A 16706-nucleotide genomic window follows, 5' to 3' on the forward strand; every position below is an offset into this window, starting at 1 on the left:
TGATGCTCTACTACTACAAATGGTATTCATTTATTATTTTTCACAAATATCATTATCTTTCCTTTGTTCACAAAGCAGTCTTTTAGCTGCCTTCTAATCAAAGAACTTCATATGTAACTCAAAGTATTAGAAGTGACAGTGTGAGAACATGACGTTGTTTAATAAAGCCAACGACTGTCAGGCATTAAACAGGGAGAACAATTTATACTTTAAAAAAAATCATGCCTCTGTGGAAGGTAAAAATCCACTGTTTTTAGAAATAAGCTCTAATTTTAAATATATTCCATATCATACATACAGTGCCCCCTGGTGCTTCATCACAAAACTAGAGTTGGGGGGAGTGGATTAAAGAAAGCTGAGTTATTGCGCTACCTGAAATATCTGGAATGCTGGGTGCCACAGAGAATACACGACTATAAACCTGGCTCTGCCTCCAGGTAGCTATGACCTTGGACAAGTTACTCTTTACGGCATAGTTTCTTTATGTGTAAAGAATGAATACTTCTCTGAAATTCTGTTCTGAAAGGACGTGTTATAATTTCCTTCTTTCTTTCCTATAATTACACAGTAAATTATTGAACAGCCCCTATATGAGAGACCCTGGATTATATCATTGGTGAGAAGATAAGTATGTCTTAAGCCTTGCACCAACTGAATCCACAATCTGATGAGGGTTTACGAAAATGTAAACAAAAACATTAGACTGCTTAAAGTAGAAATTACCATACTATAAGTAAATCTAAACAAATATGTTGAAATTAAAGACAATGATTATATTAATTTTGTAAAGAATATGAGCAAACACATCACCTGTGTATATACCTGTATGTACACACACACACACACACACACGTGCACGCAAACATGAGCGCACTTTATATACCTATCTGCAAATACTGTTTCTGTCAGGATCAGAGTTAACTAGAAAATACAGGAACTGTAATTTTTTAAAGTAGCAATTATGAAAGGAAAAAAGAAAGGCAAATCCACATGCTTTATATACAGGATTAATTTTAGGATTCTTGATAAAATTAAAATCTAATAAAGGATTCATACTCAACTCATAAAACTACTTGCTTTTTAAGCAAATAAGCAAAGATATTTAACTCTAGTATGAATCTAAATGCTGAAAATTTTATCTCATTTAATTTTTTTTTATAACAACCTTATAAAATACTATAATTATTCCCATTTTACATGTGTGGAAAGTAAGACAGAAAAGTTAAGTAACCTGCTCTGGGACATGCAGGTGGTGAGTTATGACTGCTACACAGATCTGGAGACTAGCATCACTGCACCAAACTACGTGTAATACAATCTTACTACAAATAAATATCCAATATATGCAATGCAGAGTAAGTTTTGTCTCTTAGTGTATTAAAAAATAGTTCAACTTTTTTCCAAGTTCCTTTACCAGCTGGTATTATAACAGTCTTTATAATTAATCCTCCCACACATAAAAAAATTTAATTGTCCTATCATTTAAAAGTAGTTATCTGGGTTTATAAAACTTGCAAAAGAACTGGTTTATAACACCGACTAAAATTAAGTAACTATATGTCAACATACTTGCATTTCTTGCTGGATCCTTCAGTCTATATATCAGCATATATGCATTTGTGGAGCTAGTAAAATATAAAAAAGATTAATGGGTACAAGAAAGTAGACTGTAAAGTATCAAATATTCCTTCCTAGTATCAAATATTTACTTTAAATAGTTTTTTTGTTGTTTCAAACAATTAGAAAATCATGTAACTTCTTGGACAGGTTCAGATTTAAACATTCTAGAAAAAAAAGGAGACTACTTTACCTCTATTGACATTATTTATGAGAAAGTCCTATATCTTCTCTTGGTAACATAGTAAAATCTTCAAAAAAAAACCTTTGTCCTAGAATGATTACTACTGTTAAGTCAGGAGTCAGCAATTTTTTTTTCTGGAAAAGGGCCAGACAGTAAAAGCCGTAGGCTTGTGGGCTATTCCGTATGTGCTACAATTACTTAACCCTGCTGCTGTGGTGGGAAGAGATCAACACACAATATTTAAACAAATGAGTATGGTGATGTTCCAATAAAACTTTATTTCCAAAAACTGAAAGCAGGGTGAATTTGGCCTACAGGTTATAATTTGTCGACCCCTGGGTTAAATCTTTTTAATGATAAAAACTGTTGAAAATCTATAATTAATTCTAATTTATAAACAGTAAAAATTAGGAAGTTATTCACCTTGCAAAAGCACTGGAGTAATATCCTCTGCTTCCTGAAGATCCACCATGTGTTTTCTTAATGTCCTCTTGTGTTATCTAAAAAGTTATTACATTACTTACTTTTTTGGTAAGATCTATAACACCATTACCTTTATGTCAACAAGTAACCCAAGTTTTAACTTCAAACGTAAATGGAACATACAGATACCAGTTCACAAAATGTAACCATAATCAGTGGTTACTAATGGCAATCATTTCTAGTGCTCTTCAATAGGTAGCCCATGTGAAGGCACAGGGCAAGAAGAAAACTGGGAGTCTAGCTCTGCAAACACTCATCAAGCCCAAAATAAAACAAAACAAAGAAATAACAATAATAAACAAAGGAAATTTACTGAAGACAAAAACAAAAGAATAATTTGGTATGTCTTAAAAGATTTGGTATGCTTCACTGGACAGACTGTCTCCCATTTTTAATAAGCCCTGCTGTTGATGAGAAATATCCCTACTCCTGTCTTTCAGAATAATAATCTTAAAAAATCTCTCCTTACCCGGCTGACATGTTGATCATTGAAGCTGTACCACTGCTCATCATTGAATGACTTTATACAAGCATAATAATGACCACCAGCAGCACTCCCTGAATGAACCATAACGGAGAAGAGCTCATAGATCAAGGAATTCTAAGGAAAAAAATAAAAGTAAACTCAGAGCAGAGAAAAAAACACAAAATCCTGTTCTCTACTAAAACATAGTGAAGTAACATATTTATGGCAAGTCAACTTTTCTCTAAGATCATTAAAATGGTAATTCACCACATAATTTTATGTACCACAAGTTTCACAAGTTTCATTCAGTGTATTCCTTCACATTTTAATTATGCTCTAACCTCTAGAACAATGCATAAATGAAATATAAATTTACATATTTATGTAAAAAAAATAGTCTGAAATTCTAGAAGCAGGTGCTAAACATGAGACTACGGATATGCACATCAAAATCAATAAATCCCAAATAACATTTTTTAAAATTCAAATAAGATTCCATTTCCTTTATAAAAGAGCTAAGGTATATAATGATTTCAAACATCTTCTAACTGCATATGTAATATCTGTGATACAGTGATCTATTGATTTGATATCTCTCAGGTATGCAAAGCTGGTTTAACATCTGAAAATCAACCTATGTAAACCAGGGTAAAGAAGAAATATTACATGATCTTATCAATTGAACCCAGAAACAAACAACTGAAAAATTCAAATCCATTCATGACAAGGACTCTCAACAAACTAGGAAGAGAGGAACCTCCTCAAACTGATAAAGAACATATATTAAAAAACCGAGAGCCAATATCACACAATGTTAAGAGACTGAACACTTTCCTCCTGAGACTGGGAATAAGGTGTGTCCTCTCTCACCACTCCTATTCAACATTATATGGGAAATCCTATCCAGTGGAATAAGACAAGATAGAAAAAAAAAAGATCAACGTAATTGTCTATGTAGAAAAATAGGTAGGGGGTTGGATTTAGCTCTTGAGCCACAGTTTTCCAACCCTTGCTTGAATGCGATGTTCTTTACACTAAGTTATAATGTACCCACTACATAATTCATCATATAGTGATGCACATTCATCTATTTGCCCTGAAAGAAACAGATAATTTTAAAAGGTAAAGGGTAGTAGTAATGGTAGTGAGAATAACGGTCTTGGTCTAAAAACAGATTCATGCAAGTGAAACTCTTCTGAAACACTGCCTAAAAAACCCTCTATTTAATATGACTCTGTAAGACATGAGCTAGTGATCAGTCTTCACACTGGTGATTCATTATTCATACCATGCTCAAGACATCTGACCTGTAATTCTCCCTTCAATAAAGCAAATTATACAAATGTGAAAGAAATGGTTTGGTAAAAATCTTAAAAATCATTGACCTAGTAACAAAAAAATTATATCCTAGACATTATCCGGTCTTGTAGTTTTCAAATTATAATCCATGGATTTATATCATTGTTTGAAGTCCCTTAATGGCTGTCATAGGGGAGGGGAGGAAAACTGAAGAGTCCTCTACCTAAAAAAAGATCAGTTCCCTTACTGTTTCAGAAAGGGTTCTGTAGCCACAATTTTTTAAATTAACAGATCTAGTTTAATGCTTTCATGTTGCTATATGAGAAAAATCTGGGCTTGCTGCTACTTTAAAGGCAAAATGAAGTGGTTTCCTCACTACTAGGCACCCTTTCCACACCACTCAGCTTGCTTCATAATTCAGTTCAGTTTCTCAGAAATTAATGCTCCCACCTGTAAGTAGTTTTTCCTAAAGTTGAATTATGACCACATATGTGCATAAAAACAATAGCAATTAAACTTATTTTAAAGAGAATTATATAGCAGCTCAGATTACCTTACTCTTTCTTTCAACTAAAAACCACAAATTATAAAAAGTACCTTTTCAAGCCCAGGTTTTGGAATCTTTTCAGTTCCACTATTGCTTTCAAGGCAGATCCCTTCATCAACACCATCATCATTGGAGAAATCATTGCTCATCTGATCACTGTGACAACTGCCTTCATTTTCTGCTCCACTGTCAGTGCAACTTTCAGTCTGAGGAGATTTCTTAAGAAAACATCATTATCTTACAACTATAAGCTAAACAAAGGGAAAATATAAACCTTTCGATCGATATGCTGCTAACTTTTTCACATAATTTAAGATACTACTGTTAATAAAAATACTTATTCTACTTTAAGCAAATTTATTTTCTCTTAAAAAGTGAGACCTTAAATAAAACAAAAAAGTGTATTTTAAAGCATTGCTGTTAACAACCTTAAAATTCTAATATAACAAATTAGTGATTCTGAATTCTTTTAAACCCCATTTACGTTTACAGCTGCAAAGTAAGAATATAAAATTACCATTTCTTTCATCAAAAATCATAAAAGCAGAGAACTTAAGCTCCAAAATGAGCTTCTGTTGTTCTCCAATCTCAAAAGAATAGCTCCTTTTTTGAATAAAAAGTTCAACTCGGTTTATTACCATGCTAGGTATTACAAACAATTAGAAAGAAAAACAAGACACTGTATCTATCCTCTAGAACATTATACTCCAGTTACAGGAGGTGGAAATGTAACAACAGTAAATAATACTCCTCCATGCTTTTATGGCAAAATGAAGTGGTTTCCTTTTTAAAAAATCTTTCAGACAAATTTAACTTAAAGAATTCTTCCTAGAAATCCTCAAACAACTCTTGTCCTCTTTTTTCCTTTAATATTTTAAATATGTAGTTTGAAAATTCTTCTCTATGGTGTAGGCACTTGATATGTTTAAGGCACTGCATAGAAGTTCTTGAATTAACCAAACAATACGTAGTGAGTACCAGCTCTTTGCCTAGAACTTTGTTGTAAGGACTGCATCTAACGTACAGTCTTCATCCCTCAAGAAAGTTTGGTTCAAGGAAAAATGGAGGTGAAAATCAACTTTAGAACTCTACACAAAGTCCAAAGAGATCATTCCTGAAACTCCTTTTAACTAAGCCAAAACGTTTTCTCTTCTCCCAAGAAATGGACCCAGAACTTCCTAAAAGTTCTTGTAAAACTTTGTTTCATTCCCCTGGAAAAGACTTCCCTTTACAAGAAATACGTTAGGTATATACAGAAGACCCATCTAATACTGATCTCTGAGTAGGAATCTCCTTTGAAAGTTTGGTATACTTTGGATAGATTTCCTAGCTTAAGCACAACTGTTTGAGATATAATTTCAAATTAAACCTTTCAAAGAATGTTACCTGGTCACAGGTACCATTCAATGAACACTTACTTTATCTTATAAAAGCTTATCTTATATAAAGCTATACAAAGCAATTATCATCCTTACTTCACAGACAAGGAAAGTGAAGCTCAGAAAACATTTGCCACTTAGTACTTAACAGCATAAATAAAACTTGAGAATGTTTAAAATTATTTTTGAGCTTCTGGGGAAAGGCATTTTTAACAATTGTGATAAATTCCAATCAGAAAAAAATGCTTCATGGCAGCTTTGAGAATAAGAAAGATTTATCACTCCATAACAACTATGTTAAGTGATTGTAAATATTCCCAATAATTAAATCAGAAGAGTTTCCAAAAGAATAGAGTGGGACATTATGAGTCTTTTACCGGATAAGGACAGAGGAACCAGAGAATTTGGAGAGGTCAATTAGTGGAAGAAATTAATGAGCATTATCTGTGCCCTCAAAGTCCCATTCTCAAACATATTTAAATAGTTTTAAATTTTTTATTTTAAAAGTTTTAATTAAAAAAATTAAGAAACACAGAAAAATACCTTTATTATCTAGCTTTCTAACCGAGCCAATTTAAGAGCTGGTAAACCTTAAGTGAGAATAACCCAGAAACCTTAATGCTTGAAAAAAGACACTAAGACAATACAAGAAATTAAGGCCATACTACCCGGTTTGCTCGTTCATTCAATATATTTGTTCTGTGTTTATCATGTACCAGAAATACAAGTGCAGCCCATCTCTAGACTGGTACATTTCAATAACTAAGAAAATTATGAAACGTAAGATTATCACTCAAATTAAAGAAATAATTCCAGAGTTTAATATCCTTTTTGCCTTTTCAAAGAATATCACAAGTTACTTCGATCAAAGAAGACTATTTAAAGTATAATTTATAAGTACTTACCTCATCTTCAACATCAATAAATGTACTCATGTCTAGTTCCTCGGGAAATGTCATCCGATCATTCAATTTAATCCTGTGCATGGTTGTATAATCAAAATCAAACCTTTTTAATTGTAAGGTCAGCAGATAAGGGAAATGCAAAAACCGAAGACCCTAAAAAAAAGTGGGGTAATCTATTGAATACTGAATATTATCTCAGATAATTAAATATTAATTTCTACATGGCATTTACCTTTCGTGCATCACACTTCTTCTTACAACGTTCACAAAAATACTGATTTGGGCCATCCAGGATCTCTGGCTGAATAAATGCATGCAATGCTTCTTCCTAGTTAGAAAAAAAACTGTTTTATAATTATTGTAAAATATTACAATATTAATGACAAAGCCCTGAATATAAAAACACTGCAATTGCCAAAATACTTACATGTAGAACAGCTAGAATATTAGGAATTCAAAATGCAAAAAGGGAAAAAAGGTATCAACAGCAAAATGATGTTATCATTATAAAAACCCAGCAAAAAATTACTTTATTTCATTCTGTATGAGCTCTGTGTTTCCTAGTGTTGCACATTACAGTTAGTCATTTCTGCCTATTTTTCATAGATTTTACGTTGTGGTTTTTGGCTAAATAATCTAATAGAAACCTTCAATCTTTAGATTAAAACATAATTCCATACTTCTTAGAAAAGCAGTTGCATGTGTCACTGTAAGAACTCATACTATTCGTACATTAAAAAAATCTAATAATTATCCTTCATCACTACATTTAAGGTCAGTCAGTAATCCACCACTGCACTAATTATAAAGACTGAAAACTACTCTGCAACCTTCTCACTGCTTGTCAGATACTGCTCCACTTGAAAATGTATGAGAGCTCCTAGATTGTTCACCTAGTGGAAACATGCAGTTCTCTTTTCTCCACACAGCTTTAAGACAGAAGCAAGAAACTAGTATGAATACTGTTGAAGAATCAGTAGGCATAAAATTTTTATTTTAATTTTTCATCACTGATTTTTCACAATTAAAAAATTTTAGTTAATACAACATATAAAATTGGATTGCACAATTTCATTTGATGTCATCTCTCTTCCTCAGACATGGTCTAAGTAGTACTATTGACAATATTTATTACATATAAAGAAAAAGAAGTGGAATCATTAAGACAAAATACCTTCAAAAATGTTTTTGATATAGGACTCCTCAAAAGATAAGGGAGCTTGATCTGGCAAAACAGACTTAGCTGTAAAAGAGCTAGCAAGGCATATAAAAACTACTATCCACATATTGCTCGGTATAGCTCATTTTGGAATGAAATAAAAAATATGAATAAATATACAAAACGCTTTTAACTTCATTCATCTCCTCTTCGGTCCTCAGAACACAAGGAAGCACCAATGGGATGGGGAAGGGGCCAAATAGCTGGCTTTTCTCCACATAATCGACCATGTTACAGGAGGTTATAGGAAAGGACACACTTAGAAAACGATTTTTTTTTCCTCTAAAGCATATTTTAAGCATGAAAAAGGCAAATTCTTTACAAACATAAGAGAGAAAAAAGCTTTAAGAGCAATCATATCTGTAGCTTAACGCAGACGGATAGCAAATCACTTGTGCTTTCCAAATGGAAACTGAACTGGTAAAATACTCAGTATCTTAAAAAAAAGGAGGGGGGTGGGTGGTAAAGGGGGAAAGTGAGAAAATTATGTAACTCAAATTCTACTTTACTAAACTATGTGTATGTACTGATCTCTGACTTACAGTTCATAGCCAGAGCTATCTTTTTTTTTTTTTTAAAAACCCGGAGAAAAGTGTAAAGAACAGAAAATTCCCTCGATCGCTTTTCTCAGACGCACCAACTTTTAACATTTTGCTACCTTTGCTTTATCATTCTCCCACCCAGACACACATTATGTGTTTTTCCTAACCACCTGCGAGCAGGTTCATACTTGCTTTTCCTCTTAATACTTCAATGTGACTGTTTTTTAAAAAAAAGGATATTCTTACATAAAGAGTTATCAAACTCAGGAAATATTTAACATGGGTAAAGTACTTTTGTCAGTCCATATTCCAATTTTGTCAATTATCCCAATAATGTCCTTTGTAGTATTTCTTTGCATCCAGTACAGAATCAAATCCAGGAACACAGATTGTATTTGGCTGTCTGCCTTGTCAGATTCATTTTGTTGGGAACAGTTCCAAGCCTTTCTTTCATGACATCAACAATTTTTGAAGAAAAAGGCCAGTTATGTTATAAAACATTCTGCAATTTGGGTTTGTCTGATGTTCCTTATGGTTAGATTCAGGTCATGCATTCCCTACTAGACTAATGTAAGTAAGTAAGGATGTGTTCTAAGGGTGTCACAGTCAAAGGGCATGAGGTCTCTAACATCCTCACTGGTGATATTAACTTCAATAACCTGCTCGAGGTGCTGCCCAGTTTCTTCACTATGTGGTTATTATTTTTTTCCACTGGAAGCTAATAAGCAATTTGCAAGGAGACACTTGGAGACCATACAAAAATACTAAGCCTTAAAGAAATTTCCACCTTAGTTTAGTATCCACTATTGGATTTTTGCTTAAACCAAATTTTTCAATGTAATGTTTGTTTTATAAGCCAACTTGAAAATCTTTTAATAGGCAATTTAAGCCCATACATATTTACTATGATTGATGTTTTGTTTCATCTCAGTCACTACTGTATATTTTAACTGCTCTATTAAGTAATATTTACTGTTTCTTTTTCTACATGGTGTTTTTCTTTGCTATTTTTTACATTTTCTTTCACTATTTAGGAAGGTTAGTAATTTTGTTCTAGCACATTTATATGTACTTTTGTTAGTGCCCTTATCCTTCCCCCCTCCTTTTCCTTACTTAAGCTTTAGTGTCTGGTCGGCCAATTTTAAACGGTATCCTTGGTCTCCCACCTATTTAACGGTCTATGATCTCATTCTAATTTCCCTTCTCGCTCTCTTTTCCTTTTTTAAGAGTGATATTCTGTGTACGTTGTTTAACACATAACATTTCACACTTTTTTCTATCCATGTCCCCACCCTTGTTTTACTTAGTCTTTAATTCTACAATTTAATACATTAAATGCTCCCAGTCCTTTTGCTGAGGCTTCCCCAGTGGTCCTTTGGATGGATGGAGCTCATCCTCTAATAAACTCTTCAAGAAGGCTTATGGATACAATAGTCAATGAGTTCTTCAATACTCAAAAATTGATTTTCTATTGCCATAATAATTGAAGGAAAACTTGGCTGGATAGCAAATCCTTAGCCTGTTCTTTGTCTTGACTTTGCTCTTCTATTGACATGATTTGCATGCTGCTCTTCAAACGCATGATGCCAGCCCAATTTATCCTTCAAGTTTAACAGTTTACTAAAAATATGTCTCAGAGTTGATCACTCCAGGTCCATTTTTCCAGGTACAGTGGTGGGTCCTTCAAAAGGTAGACTTAAATTTCCCCTATTCCGAGGAAGTTTTCCTGAATTATAGTTTATAAGTTGTGTTCTACTATGTTTTTATTCTTCGCAGATTCCAATTATGCTGATCTTCTTTGCCAGTCTTTCTTTTCCATCGTTTGCTCTGAGATCCTAATTTTTACATCTTTAACTCATTTTCATTGTTTGTTCTTCCTTAGATTTTCATTCCATTCTATTTTCTCTTCAGGATTTTATAATTACTTCTTCATTTCTAATGTAGTTTTGTCTTTTCTTCAATTTCCTTCCTGAGTTTAATCAGCTCATGTTGCATTTCTTGTTGTTGTTTTTGTTTCCCTTTAATCCATTTCTCTCCTTGAAGTTTTGGATACCAAGTTCTCTTTGCTTGCTTGAGAATACCTAATTTAGTCTAGAGCAGGGGTCCCCAACCTCTGGGCCGTCCATGACCTGTCAGGAACCAGGACGCAGAGCAGGTGGTGAGTGGTGGGCAAGCGAGAGAAGCTTCATCTGCCCCTCCCCATCACTCGCATTACCATCTGAACCATCACTGCCCCTGCCCTCCCCCTCCCTGTCCATGGAAAAACTGTCTTCCCCAAAACCAGCCCCTGGTGCCAAAAAGGTTGGGGACCGCTGGTCTAGAGTACTGCGTTACAGTATGCTACTTTGTGGTTATTTTCCTGAGGTTGTGTGTGTAATTTTCATCAGCTGAAATGATTTGATATATATTTTCTGTTTTCTTCCAACAGTGGTGCTGTGTAAGTTTGATTTTTCTCCCCTGCTCATTTTGTGGACATTTTAGTTTGTGAGTACCTTCTGTCAACAAGTGCAATTTCTTGAATGGGTAGCGGGGAAAAAGAGGTTGGTGTCTTCTTTTGTTTTATAGAACTATTTTTCTTTTTCTTCTTGTTTTCTCCTCACTGCTATGACTCAGTGGTATCACCCCTTCTCTGTTTATCTCCTTCCCTAGTAGCAAAATTCCTCCAAGGCTGCCACTTCCTAATCCTACTCACTCTAAAACTCCTTCCCTGTAGCAGGTAAACTACCAAGTTCCAGTCTGTGTTCACTATTTTGGCACATACTGTTGTACTTTCTCTTTTTGAGGGTGATTCTATCTTCATTTTAAGTCTTTCAATCCCCTCTTCTGCTTCAGAGTCTCTAAAGCATCCCACTCCATGCTCTCCACATATACAGTCTTGCAGCAGCAGTGGAAGCTCCGCTGGAACTTGATAATTTCGCTACTTTCAGGTAATTTGAAATTCGTGTTATTCTGTCTCCTAGCAATCCAGAAGGTATGGGTTAGTTGGGTTTCCTTTGTGTTCCTTTTAGCCTATGGTTTTGGGAGGATATGTGGAGATATGCAGATTCAGGCAGCCACCATTAACCTTTAGATTCAGAAACCAGTTAAAGCTATATTAATAATTTTCTTCAGCTTCTTATTCATTTTTTAAAAAGTTGTCCCCAGAATAATTATAAAGTTAGTCAGTCATAAAAATTAGCTTCAATTCATCCATTCATTCAACAAATAAATTATGCAAATGATGGGCTAATGTGATTATATACACTCATCTTCACTTAATGTGATATACAAGATAACTAAAAATCATGCCAAACCATATTTCAGATATCAAAAAATAAGTTATGGATCATAAAAATGGAACAAAATATTATAAACATTATGCCATTATTAATACACACAAAACACTATACTGCTTACCATGAGCTGTTCTCTTAAGTATGTTTAATTATTCTTGCGCCATGTTTCCAAACTAGCATTGGGTTGACTGTGATTGTTTTTCATCATTCCAGAGTGAAGATTATAGTTTTATTTTCTAGAGCTTACACCTCCTTATATATTATACAAAATGTAATTATGCAGAGTTTTTTAGACCCCGATTTTCAGCGTTCAGAATAGAATATAGAGAATCCTTGGTTCTCTGAATAAGAAATACAGAAAATCTAGGTACAGCGCAATCAACAGAACCAAGGAATAGTGCTGCCTATAAATCCTCTCATTTATTTTTACTCTTATATATAAAATTCTTTCTCTGTCATTTAATGTCTACTTCATTTGGAATGAAGAAATGGTTGCTAAAATATGCTACTTTATTATTCAGACTGAACCACAAAAGATAAATTAGAACCACCACTGATAACTATTTTCTAACCGATTTTGACATACTTAGCAATTTTGTGCTACTGATAGTTACATGTCTTCCTTACAGATAGAGTCAACTATCTTTCCCAGAATATATACACTTTCTCTTTTAAACTAGGAAAAGAACTCTTATTTTTACTTAAGCCATCTACTTTTAATTGAAATTTTTGAGACAACTGAAGATTCACATACAATTATAAGAAATAATACAGAGCCTCCTGTATACTTTGCCATTCTTCCAATTGATAACATTTTGCAAAACTATAGTATAATATCACAGTCAGGATACTGACATTGCTATAACCCACCAATTTTATTTCAGTTTTCTCAGTTTCAGTGTACTCATTTATGTCTGTGCATGTGTGTGCAGTAAGTTCTTCACAATTTTACTACCTTTATGGGCTCATGTATTTACCACCATAGTCAAGAGACTGAACAGTTCCTACACCACAAGGATCCCCCATGTTCTCCTTTTATAGTAACCACCTACCAATCCTTCCCCTGACCCCAACTAATCTATAAGCTCTGGCAATGATTAATCTGTCTCCCAGTTCTAAAATTTTGTTGTATCAAAAATGTTATATAAATGGAACCACATGTAACCTTTTGAGAGAGATTTCTGTCACTAAGCATAATTCCCTGGAGATTCACTCAAGTTTTTGTGTGTATCAGTAGTTTGTTCCTTATACTGCTAAGTAGTATTCTACGGTTTGTATGTGTCACAGTTTGTTAAACCATTTACTTGTTGAAGGACATGTGGGCTGATTCCAGTTTTAGAATATTAAAAATAAAGACCATATGAACAAATATAACTTTTCATTTCTCTGGGATAAATAACTAAGAGTGCAATTGCTGGAGGTTATGGTAATTTCATGTTTAGTTTTACAAGAAACTGCCTGTAACATTTCACATTCCCACTAAAAACATATGAGTAATTCAGTTTCTCCACATTGTTGCCAGCTTTTTGTGCTGCCATTATTTTTTTATTTTAGCCATTCTGTTGGTAGAGAGTGTTATCTTCATTATGGTTTGAATTTGCATTTCCCTAGTGATGTTGAACATCTTTTCCTGTATGTGACATCTACATACCCTCTTAGATGAAATGTTGTTTATGTCTTTTGCCAATTGTCTAAATGGACTGTTATCATTTTTTACTATTGTGTTTTGAGGCATCTCTATGTATTCTAGATACTAGTCCTCTGTCAGATATGTGGTTTCCAAATATGTTCTCCAGTCTGTAGCCTCTTTTTTTCACATGGGCTTTCAAAGAGCAAAATATTTTTATTTTTATTATTTTTTTAATTAATTAATTAATTTATTTATTGGCTGCATTGGGTCTTTGTTGCCGTGCATGGGCTTTCTCTCTAGTTGCAGCCAACAGGGGCTACTCTTGGTTGCGGTGCATGGGCTTCTCATTGTGGTGGCTTCTCTTGTTGTAGAGCATGGGCTCTAAGTGCATGGGCTTCAGTAGTTGTGGCACATGAGCTCAGTAGTTGTGGCACACGGGCTTAGCTGCTCCGCAACACGTGGGATCTTCCTGGACCAGGGATTGAACCCGTGTCCCTTGCATTGACAGACGGATTCTTAACCACTGCACCACCAGGGTAGTCCCCAAAGAGCAAATGTTTTTACAATTTTGTTGAGATACAACTTGTCAATTTTTCCCATTGTGGATTGTACTTTCTGGTATCAAGTCTAAGAATTCATTGCTTAACCCTACATCTAGAGGATTTTTTCCTATCTTTTTATCTAAAAGTTTGTAACTTTACATTTTATGTTTAAGTCTATGATCCATTTTGAGTTAATTTTTTACAAACTGTGAGGTTTAAGTAGAGGTTCATTTTTGTATATATGAATGCCCAATTGTTTTAACATCATTTATTGAAAAGACCATCCTTTCTGCATTGCACTGCACTGTAAAATTCTAAAAAATCGGCTGGGCACGTTTGTGTGGATCTAGTTCTGGGTTTTCTAATTATGTTCCACTGATCTATTTGTCTATTTCTCCAATACAGCCTTTATTACTGTAGCCATATAATAAGTCTTGAGATCAAGTAGACTGATTTCTCTTACTTTATTCTATTTCCGAAATTCTTTTAGCTATTCTAGCTATTTTTTTTAGAATAAGCTTAAAAAATCTTGTCTGACTTTGAAAGGAATTTCATTAAAATTATACAGTTTGGGGGAGAACCCACATCTTCACCATGTGAATCTTCCAATCTATGAGTACAGTATGTCTCTCCATTTACTTAAATATTCTTTTCAGAATTTATAGTTTCTAGCACATAGGTCCAGTCCATATTTTGTTAAATTTACACCTAAGGGTTTTTTCCTCCACAACTATAAATGGTATTGTATTTTTAATTTCAATTTCCACGTTTCTTCGCTACTATTTCAAAATACAATTGATTTTTGTATGTTTATCTTATATCCTGGTACTTTCTAAACTCACTAGTTCTAGGGTTTTGTTTCGGTAAATGTCTTGGGGGTTTCTATACAAAAAAATTATGTTATTTAAAAAAATGGAGGGGGAACAATTTTATTTCTTCCTTTACTTGGTAGGCCTTTTATTTTCCCTTCTTGCCTTACTATACTGGCTGTGACTTTCAGCACTGAGCTGAGTAAGAGTGACAGCAGACATCTTTGTGTAGATAACTTTGATGTTTTAGGGGGGAAACATTCAGTCTTTCACCATGAAGTATGATGTTTGTTATCTGTAGGTTTTTGATACATTCTTTACCAGGTTGAGGAATTATCCTCTATTAGTAGTTTTCAGAGAATTTTTGTTTTAATCATAAGTGGATATTAAACTGTGCCGAGTACTTTCTCTAAGTTAAATGATGTGATCATGCGAATTTTCTTTTCTCTCTTAATATGGTAGATTACAGTCATTGGTTTTTTAAATACTGACCAGCCTTGAATCCCTAGAATGAACTCTACTTCATCATGGTATATAATTCTCTTATATATTGCTTAATTCTATTTGCCAATATTTGGATAAGGATTTTCCCATTTATATGCATTAAGAATACTGGCTTGGTTATAGTTTTTTAGTTTTTTGTTTTGTTTTTTCTTGTTGTTTTAACTGTCTTTATCTGGATTAGTATGAGGATAAGACTAGCTTCATAAAATACACTGGGAAGGGTTCCTTCCCTTCTGTTTGTTTGGAAAGGATTATGTAGAATTGGTGTTCACTGTGCTAAAATGTCTGGTACAAGTCTCCAGTGAAACCATCCCAACTTACAGATTTTCTTTTTAAGAGATTTTAAATTATGAATTTAATATCTTAACAGTTACAGGGCTATTCAAATGATCAAAGTCATATTAGATGAGTTGTACTTTGTGCTCTTTGAGGCTTTGGTTCATTTCATCTAAGTTATCAAATTTATGTGTGCAGAGTTGTCCCTTACCATCCTTTTGAAATTTACAAGGTTTGCAGTGGTACTATTTTCATTCTTAATACTTGAAAATTTTGTCTTTTTTCCCCTTCTGTCAGTCTTGCTACAGGTTTGTCAATCAGATTGATCTTTTCAAATAATTAGCTCCCTTTTATTGATTTTCTGTCTTCAATTTCCCTGATTTCTGCTCTTTCATTATGTCCTTACTTCTGCTGCTTTAGGTTTCTTTTGCTCTTTTTCCAGGTTAGGTGGAAGCTTAGAATATTGATTCAAAATATTTCCTCTTTTTTCTAATGTAAGAATTTTTACTAAAGGCCGGCATTTAATTGCTGTAAGTTTCCCTATCAGCAGTATTACTTCAGCTGTGTCTCAAAATTTCTGATGTTGTATTTTCATCTTCATTCAGTTCAAAGCATCTAAAAAACATTTCCCCTGAGACTTCCTCTTTGACTCACAGATTACTTAGCAGTATGTTGTTTATTTTTCAAATGTTTGGTGATTTTCCAGGTATCTTTCTGTTATTGATTTCCAATTTGATTCCAGCGTGGCTGAAAAACACACTCTATGATTTTAATTCTTTTAAACTGAGGTTTTTATTACAGCCCAGGATATGGTCTAACCTAGTATGTAGTCCACAGGCACTTGAAAAGAATGTATACTCTGCTGTTGTTGAGTGGACCACTTTATAAATGTATGTTAGATCTTGTTGGTTAACGGCATTGTTAAGTTCCATACCTTTGCTAATTTTCTGTCTAGAGATTCTACCTATCGATTATTGAGAAGGGCACTGAAGTCTCCAACTATAATTGTAGATTTGTCAATTTCTCCTT

General features: G+C 33.8%; 1 protein-coding gene across 1 annotated transcript in view; it reads right to left on the bottom strand.

Moving 5' to 3' along the window:
- The window catches only part of USP47 (ubiquitin specific peptidase 47), a 105852-nt gene that overhangs the window by 22305 nt on the left and 66841 nt on the right, over positions 1–16706 (bottom strand). The window contains exons 9-14 of the mRNA XM_057747659.1: positions 7113–7208; positions 6881–7033; positions 4647–4814; positions 2754–2885; positions 2225–2301; positions 1570–1625 (exon numbers count right to left, since the gene is read on the bottom strand). Of these exons, the coding sequence (XP_057603642.1) occupies positions 1570–1625; positions 2225–2301; positions 2754–2885; positions 4647–4814; positions 6881–7033; positions 7113–7208 (682 nt within the window). The remainder of the gene's footprint in view (positions 1–1569; positions 1626–2224; positions 2302–2753; positions 2886–4646; positions 4815–6880; positions 7034–7112; positions 7209–16706) is intronic.

This window comes from Hippopotamus amphibius, chromosome 9, assembly GCF_030028045.1.
Source record: "Hippopotamus amphibius kiboko isolate mHipAmp2 chromosome 9, mHipAmp2.hap2, whole genome shotgun sequence".
NCBI lineage: Eukaryota > Metazoa > Chordata > Mammalia > Artiodactyla > Hippopotamidae > Hippopotamus > Hippopotamus amphibius.